Source organism: Falco punctatus (genome assembly GCF_963210335.1).
Source record: "Falco punctatus genome assembly, contig: scaffold_278, whole genome shotgun sequence".
In the NCBI taxonomy this organism is placed as follows: domain Eukaryota; kingdom Metazoa; phylum Chordata; class Aves; order Falconiformes; family Falconidae; genus Falco; species Falco punctatus.
The window spans coordinates 22,691-29,888 of NW_027660176.1; the positions used below are offsets into that span (position 1 = coordinate 22,691).

Below are 7,198 nucleotides of genomic sequence, written 5' to 3' on the forward strand. Positions count from 1 at the left end.
GGCTCCGCCCCTTCCGCTTCACACGCCGGAAGTGGCGCAGCGCCGCCGGAAGTGTGGCGCCTCCTTCCGGGCGCTGAGCGTGAGGGCGCTGCGAGCGCGATGCCGACGGGCGACTACGAGTGAGGGGACGGGGACGGGCCCGGGGGGGCCTGGAGGGGTCCGGAGGGTCTGAGGGTTGGGCCTGGGCTGGGCCCGGCGGGCCCCGCGGCGGGAGGGGGGGACCCGGCGGATCCTGGCCCCCGGTGAGGCCTGCTGGGCCCCGGGGCGGCCTTCGGGTGGGCTGTGGTGGGTGAAGGGAAGGGGGCAGCGGAGGTCCTGGGGCAGGAGCGGTGAGGGGCAGTGGCCCGGGGCGAAGGGGGCAGCACCCAGGGGCCTGGGCCAAAGGGGGAAGGGATTGAAGGGGCAGCACCCCAGGATGAAGGGGGCAAAGAGGGGAGCACCCTGGGGGCCCGGGGTGAAGGGGGCAGCACCCCAACGTGAAGGGGGAAGCACCGCGGGGCCCGGGATGATGGGGGCAGCACCCTGGGGAGGAGGGGGCGAAGTGGGCGGCACCCTGGGGTGAAGGGGGCAGCACCCAGGGGCCCAGGGAGGAGGGGCAGCACCCTGGGATCTGACGGGTTAGCAGGGTTCCCCGAGCGAGGGCACAGGAGGCCCGGCGGGGGTGGTGGGTCTGAGGCCTTGCTCTTTCCACAGCTCCAAGCCCAGCTGGGCTGACCAGGTGGAAGAGGAGGGTGGAGAGGACGGTGAGTGTCTCTAGGCCACTTCCCTCCCCATTTTCCTCCTGCTGCTCCTCCTGCCGGCAACCGGAGGATTTTCCTGGAGAAAAAGAGCAGCTGCTGCTCCTGCTGCAGCCCAGAGACGCGGCTGCTCCTCATCCAGGGTTCAAAACAGGTTCCTTGGCTCTTCTCAGAGGCTGGTTTTTGAGCAGAGCGTGCCTGACCCGGGATAAGGAGCAGGATATAGCTCCCCGCCCTTGCTCCCCACTTCTCAGGGGCTGAGGAAGCCTGGGGGCTTGGAGCAGTCAAGATTTTCCTGCTCTTTGGCCTTTTTCTGTGCTTGGGGGAGAGAGCGGGGCACCTCCTCCCTGCGGGGAGAGGCTGTGCCAGGACGTGGGGTTCCTGCCCCCTCTGCTGGGCTCACCCCAAGCGATGGGGTGACTTTTCCCCCTCGTCTTCCCGCAGACAAATGCATCACCAGCGAGCTGCTGAAGGACATTCCCCTGCCGGGGGTGCTGGGCGGCAGCCTCAGCGCTGAGGCCGAGCTTCTGAAGGGAGGTGAGAACTGGCTGAGAGACCTGGGGGGGCTTTTTCCTACCACTTCCCCCCCCCCCTTCCTCCACTGGACACCATCCCACTGTTCCCCCCTTCCCTGCAGGCCCGCTCCCTTCCCCGAAGGAACTTATCAATGGGAACATCAAAACCATCACGGAGTATCGTGAGGAAGAGGATGGGCGCAAGGTGAAGGTGAGGAGCGCGTCCCGGGCTGCTGGTTTGGCTCCTTCCTGCTGCTGAGCTTCCTTTTTTCCCTTCCCAGAGTCTGTCCCGGCACAGGGGCTGATCCCTGCCTGCGCGTGGGGCAGCTCCAGGCAGGAACATCCCATCAGAGCCCTGTTTTGGCTCGGTGCCTTCGGGCAGCCCTAAACGTGGCCCGTGTGGGGCAGAGGCGCATCCTCGTCCCTCCTCCTGCAGCCATCGGTTCTTTTGTGCTTTTACAGATCATCCGCACCTTCCGCATCGAAACCAGGAAGGCTTCCAAGGCGGTGGCTCGCCGGAAGGTGAGTATTTCCTGTGGGAATGGAGAGGGAGGGAGGGAAATCAGCGCTCCAGCAGGAACCGCTTCATCCCCCAGCCCTCTACTTCCGTCCGTTCCTTGTCAGTGTCCCAACGACCCCTCGGTGGGGAGCGTTTCCCTGCTCTGCACTCAGTGATGGCTCAGGGACATGCCGTGCAAGTGCCACCCCCCTCCTCCCCCCCCCCTTTTCCCCCTCCCTGTTTTCTCCTCAGAACTGGAAGAAATTTGGGAATTCGGAGTTTGACGCGCCCGGGCCGAACGTGGCCACCACCACCGTGAGTGACGATGTCTTCATGACCTTCATCACCAGCAAGGAGGTGGGTTGGGTGTGGTGGGAGCCCCCCGGTGAGGCCATACCTGGGTGCGTGGCGCATCCCATGGGACTCAGGGCTCTCCCTGTCCCCCAGGATCTCAACTGCCAGGAGGAAGAGGATCCCATGAACAAACTGAAGGGGCAGAAGATCGTCTCGTGCCGTATCTGCAAGGGCGACCACTGGACCACCCGCTGCCCCTACAAGGACACGCTGGGGCCGATGCAGAAGGAGTTGGCCGAGCAGCTGGGGCTGTCCACAGGCGAGAAGGAGAAACTACCCGGAGGTGGGGCAGTTTATCCCTTTATCCTAAATGGGGGGGGGAGGGGGAGGCGCAGGGAGGGGGCTGCCTGTGGGCAGCCTTCCCTCTTCCCTGACGCTTTTCCTGCCCTCAGAGCCGGAGCCGGTGCAGGCTCAGCAGAGCAAGACGGGCAAGTACGTCCCCCCCAGCCTGCGAGACGGAGCCAGCCGCCGCGGGGAGTCCATGCAGCCCAACCGCAGGGGTACGGTGAGCCTGGCCTGGGTGGGGGTGGGGTGGGCAGCTTTCCCTGCTCCCCCACGGCCCCTCCAGCGACTGTCACCTTCCTCCTTCCCCCCCAGCCGACGACAACGCCACGATCCGTGTCACCAACCTGTCCGAGGACACGCGTGAGACCGATCTCCAGGAGTTATTCCGGCCTTTCGGTTCCATCTCAAGGATCTATTTAGCCAAGGATAAGACCACCGGGCAGTCCAAGGTGGGCACGGGGTGGGTTTCCCCCTTCAGGGGAGTGGAGGAGACCCCCCCCCTGCTCCCTCTCACCCTCTCGCTTTCCTCCCCCCCCCACCCCCCCCCCACCCCCCCCCCCCCCCCCAGGGTTTTGCCTTCATCAGCTTCCACCGCCGCGAGGACGCGGCCCGCGCCATTGCCGGCGTCTCCGGATTTGGCTACGACCACTTGATCCTCAACGTGGAATGGGCCAAGTAAGTGCTGGGAGGGGTCAACTCAGGGGACTGGGGGCTCTGGTCCTGCTGGGGGGGGTTCTGTGGCCCCCCCCCTCTCCCTCCTTGCGCACTCCTGACCCCGCTCTTCCTCCCCCCGCAGACCCTCTACCAACTGAACCTGCCGCGCCGGTGCCGCGCTGGCTTCTGGCAAGAGTGGTCGGCGCTTCTAAATAAAGACGTACGGTCTGGTATGCACCGAGGTGTCGCTCTGAGCTGCTGCGGGACTGTGTGTGGGGGGTGTCACTCCATCCCTGTCCCCCCGCCCTGTCCCCAGGCATACGGTGGGGACAGCAGCAGCGACGCGGGGAAGGGCACGGTGCCGCCGTTCCTCATGTTTTTTCGGCTCATCCCAGCTTTTCAGCTAGGAAAAAGGGAGCTCCCTGCCAAAAAAAAGCGCCACACCAGGCTGTGCTCACAGTTTTGCCTTTAATCCTGCTTTTGCCACATTCCTGCCACCTTTTCCGGGAAGGAAACGCTTCCTACAAACCACCTTTTCCGGGAAGGAAACGCTTCCTACAAACCACCTTTTCTGGGAAGGAAACGCTTCCTACAAACTACCTTTTCTGGGAAGGAAATGCTTCCTACAAACTACCTTTTCTGGGAAGGAAATGCTTCCTACAAACCACCCTTTCTGGGAAGGAAACGCTTCCTACAAACCACCCTTTCCGGGAAGGAAACGCTTCCTACAAACCACCCACCGGCTGCACCAGCTGCCTCGGGGACCCCGGGGGGGGCTGCGGTGCTGCCGGCCGCAGCTCCACGCGCTCGGCTCGCTCCTCGTTGGTGCTGCCGGTGCCGCAGCAGCTCTGCAGGGTGTCGGCCAGCGCCGCGTAGAGCAGCGGGTGCAGGCACACGTTGAGGTTCACCAGGATCTTGCAGACCTGAGCGGTGGCGTGGATGGCGCTGGAAACGGCGCAGTTTTCCGCTGCCGGCGGTAACAGGCGACGCCACAGGTTGAGGTTACGGAAAACATGGTAAGGCAGGTAGGAAAAAGCGTAGAGAGCCACTCCCGCCCCCACCAGCAGGCCCACTTTCCGTTTTTCCGCCTGACTGAGGTGAGGGTTGTGCAGAACGGTGCGGAGGACGGCAGCGTGGCAGAAGGCGGTGAGCAGGAAGGGCAGCGCGCAGCCCAGCGCTGCCAGCAGCAGGCTGTAGGGATAAAACCACCGCAGCCGCCGCAGGGCTGCGCTCCCCAAACACTTCCTCACGCCTTCCGCTTCTTCCAGCTCCGCAAAATACAACGTGGGTGCCGAGAGCACCCCGGCCAGCACCCAAACGCCGGCGCTCAGCGCTTTGGCGTGGCGCGGCCGTAGCCGCCCGTGGACCCGCAGCGGGTGAACGATGCCGAGGTACCGGTTGAGGCTGATGCAGGCGACGAAGAAAATGCTGCCGTAGAGGTTGCAATGAAAAAGGAAACGCTCCAGCTTGCACAGCACCGCTCCGTAGCGCCAATCCTTGGGCGGGTAGTAATACGCCGCCAGGAACGGGAGCGTGAGGGAGTAGAGCAGCCCGCTGAGGGCCAGGTGGAAGGAGTAGACGACGCCGCTGTGCCAGGAACGCCGGCGGCTGACGAAATGGTAGACGGCCGCGCCGTTCCCCGCCAGCGCCAGCAAGAATTGCACCACCAGCACCGACCACACCGATTCCTGGAAGCTGTTGAAGTTCCCGCAGGGGCTGAGGTGGGCAGTCATCTCCGGGGGGTTCCTCCTGGAGTCCCCCAAGGTTGTTGCTTTGGGGCTTTTTTGTTGTTTGGTTGTTTTTTTTGGGGGGGGGGGTGTTTTGGGGGAGGTTCGCGGCGCGGAGCGCAGCAGCTGCTCAATATCTGCGTAGGGGAAGTGGTGAGTCGAGCCCCCGCCGTGGGGGGGATGACAACCACCTCATCTCATGGTGGGGACAGAATGTGTCCCCTTCTCTGTCGCCCTCCCTCCAGACAATTTGCCCAGCTCTTGGGGGGGCCAGCAGCCCTCCTGGGGGGCGGGCGGGGGGGTCTCTGCTCCTGCCTCCAGCCCCACCACGCGCCCCGCTCCCCCCATCCTCCGCCTCGGGGCCCTACGCCGGTCTCTCCTGTCCCTCCCTTCTTGGTGGCGGTCACGGGGGCACCTCCTGCGCCGTTTTGGGGAAGTTGGGGGGGGGGGGGCAAAGGCTGGCAACGGCGGGGTGGCAGGGAGGGAAAAGCGCTTCCTCTTCAGGCAGCTGCCTTCTGGCGTGGCCAGGACGGGGAAGGAGCTGTGTGCCGGGCTCCTTCCCCACCAGGGCTGCCTGTCCCTGATGTGACAGCACCGAAAGGGGCACCCTGGGTGGGGAGACCCCACCAGAGCTCAGGGGACCCCACTTTTCCCCCCCTCCAACCCAGCACAGCCACAGACAGTCACGGCAAAGGGGTGTGTATTGCACAGGAGTCGGTAGGAAAAGGCGAGAGTTGCATTTCCTCTTCCCCCCCCCCCCCCCCCCACAGTCCCGGCGCGTGGCTGCTGGCTGCTGTCTCAGCGTTTCCCCTTCCTGGCACGGCCGGGCCGCTGGAAAATCATTTTCCCCTTGGTCAGCAGCTTCCCTCGTCCTTTTGGCTTTGAGGAAGCGCGGCCAGAGCTGGGACCGGTGCCCTCCCGGCTGCTGGGTGCTTTGCTCCGCGGTGCAGCTTTCGGCCAGCCACCCGCGGCCGGGCCCTGCCGTGGTGCCGCGAGTCTTTTGGTGCTGAGTCTCCCTGCTGCTGCTTCCCTGGCGTGGGGTTCCCCTTCCACTGCTTCCCCGGTGCTGAGTCTCCCCGCTGCCGCTTCCCTGGCGCCGGGCTCCCCTTCCACTGCTTCCTTGGTGCCGAGTCTTCCTTCCGCCGCTTCCCCGGTGCTGAGTCTCCCCGCTGCTGCTTCCCTGGCGCTGGGTTTCCCTTCCGCCGCTTCCCCAGCGCCGTGGGGTGGGGGCTGGAGCTGGCAGGATGCTCTTCCTGGTTGTGCCGCCGGCGCCGTTTCCTCGCCGGGAAGTGCCCGAGGAGTTTCGCTTCCTCTTGGTGCGGTCGGGGAACAGATCTTGGGGGAAATCGAGGGCGGGGGGGGGGGGGAAATGTTTCAGCAAAATTAGGGGGTACGGGGGCGGCGGGGGGGGCAACAGGGGTGTCAGCGCGTTTACTTTGAACCGAGATCACGGGGAGCTCAAAGGTTTTGCGTCATCATCCACCAGGAGCCCCCCCAGAGCCCCCCTGGGCTACCAGGTCCCCAGAAGCCCCCCAGAGCCCACTGCAGCACCTCCCACGTCCCCCAGGACCACCCGCTTCGGGCTCTCCAGGTCCCCCCGAGCCCCCCCAGAGCCCCTTGGGCTCCCCAAGTCCCCCAGAGCCTCGCTGGGCTCCCCCAAGTTCCCCCCCAGGTCCCCTAGACACCCCCCCCTCATCCCCTAGGCCTCCCCCAGGCTCCCCACCACTCTCAGAGCCCCCCTGGGCTACCAGGTCCCCCAGGAGCCCCCCAGAGACCACTGCAACACCCCAGACCCACCGGCAAGAGAGGAGGGAGGGGCTCAGCACCGTGCCCCCAGACCCACCTTTGTCCGGCTCCTCGCCCACCTCCTGCCGGTAATACTCAGCATCGCTCTCCTCCGACTGCTCGGCCGCATCCTGCTGCTCCGGCGCGCCGGGGTCCTCAGCGTCGCTGTCGCCCTCCTGCTGCCGTTTCCTCCGGATCCCCGCCAGGCTCTTCTCCCTGCGGCACCCCCGGCGCTGTCAGCCCCTGGGCGAGCTGCCCCCCGCCGCCCGCCCACCGCTGCCGCGCTGCTCCCACCTGTGCGCCTCGCGCTGCCGCCGCTTGCGCTCCACGTCCCCCTCCTGCTTCCGCCGCCGCTCCGCCTTCAGCTGCAGCTTCGCCTCCTTCCGCGCCAGGATCTCCTTCACCTCCGACTCAGTCTTATGGACTGAAACCCCCCACGGCGAGAGCAGGATGAGGCCCCTGGCACCGGCCCCGGCCCGCGGGCCGCCGTTCCCTGGCACTTACCGAAGCTGTGGTAGAGCAACGTTGCCCTGCGCCAGGCCCTCCTCCACCTTGACCAGCTGCAGAGTCATGCGGGGTCCGATCTACGGGGAAGTGGGGAGGGGAAAAGCCCCTCCGTCAGGCTCGGCCGTCAGGCTCGGC

The 7,198-nt window shown here is 65.8% G+C and overlaps 3 protein-coding genes across 6 annotated transcripts; 1 reads left to right on the forward strand and 2 right to left on the reverse strand.

The window, feature by feature from the left end:
- Window positions 1-7: 7 nt before the first annotated feature.
- On the forward strand, window positions 8-3,069 carry EIF3G (eukaryotic translation initiation factor 3 subunit G; the record flags this gene model as incomplete). The annotated part of the gene is made up of 10 exons (XM_080411750.1): window positions 8-119; window positions 694-743; window positions 1,182-1,274; window positions 1,375-1,463; window positions 1,715-1,774; window positions 2,004-2,108; window positions 2,199-2,388; window positions 2,498-2,605; window positions 2,703-2,839; window positions 2,959-3,069. Exons 1-10 carry the CDS (start codon window positions 100-102, stop codon window positions 3,067-3,069), a joined length of 963 nt encoding a protein of 320 aa, XP_080267876.1. The 5' UTR covers window positions 8-99.
- A 353-nt stretch (window positions 3,070-3,422) lies between these two features.
- On the reverse strand, window positions 3,423-4,787 carry P2RY11 (purinergic receptor P2Y11). Of its 4 annotated transcripts, none has more exons than XR_013925399.1 (2): window positions 3,713-4,787; window positions 3,423-3,542 (listed from the first exon to the last, which is right to left on the reverse strand). XR_013925399.1 is itself a non-coding variant. In XM_080411748.1 (2 exons), the coding sequence occupies exon 1, from the start codon at window positions 4,775-4,777 to the stop codon at window positions 3,770-3,772; it is 1,008 nt and encodes a 335-aa protein (XP_080267874.1). In that variant the 5' UTR covers window positions 4,778-4,787; the 3' UTR covers window positions 3,433-3,542; window positions 3,747-3,769. The 4 variants fall into 4 exon arrangements, 2 of the variants coding, with proteins under 2 accessions (XP_080267874.1, XP_080267875.1); XR_013925400.1 differs by having other exon boundaries at window positions 3,433-3,542; window positions 3,679-4,787; XM_080411748.1 differs by having other exon boundaries at window positions 3,433-3,542; window positions 3,747-4,787.
- Window positions 4,788-5,174: 387 nt separating this feature from the next.
- LOC308057689 (uncharacterized protein) lies at window positions 5,175-7,140 on the reverse strand (the record flags this gene model as incomplete). Its single annotated transcript, XM_080411751.1, is given in 5 exon segments — window positions 5,175-6,106; window positions 6,615-6,772; window positions 6,851-6,980; window positions 7,061-7,076; window positions 7,078-7,140. Coding segments are annotated over 5 exon segments (1,299 nt in total), but the record flags the coding sequence as incomplete, so codon positions are not given.
- Window positions 7,141-7,198: the final 58 nt, after the last annotated feature.

Bases quoted from the DNA above. Each gene is read 5' to 3' on its own strand.
- P2RY11 (XM_080411748.1), bottom strand. From the start codon at position 4,777: ATGACTGCCCACCTCAGCCCCTGCGGGAACTTCAACAGCTTCCAGGAA.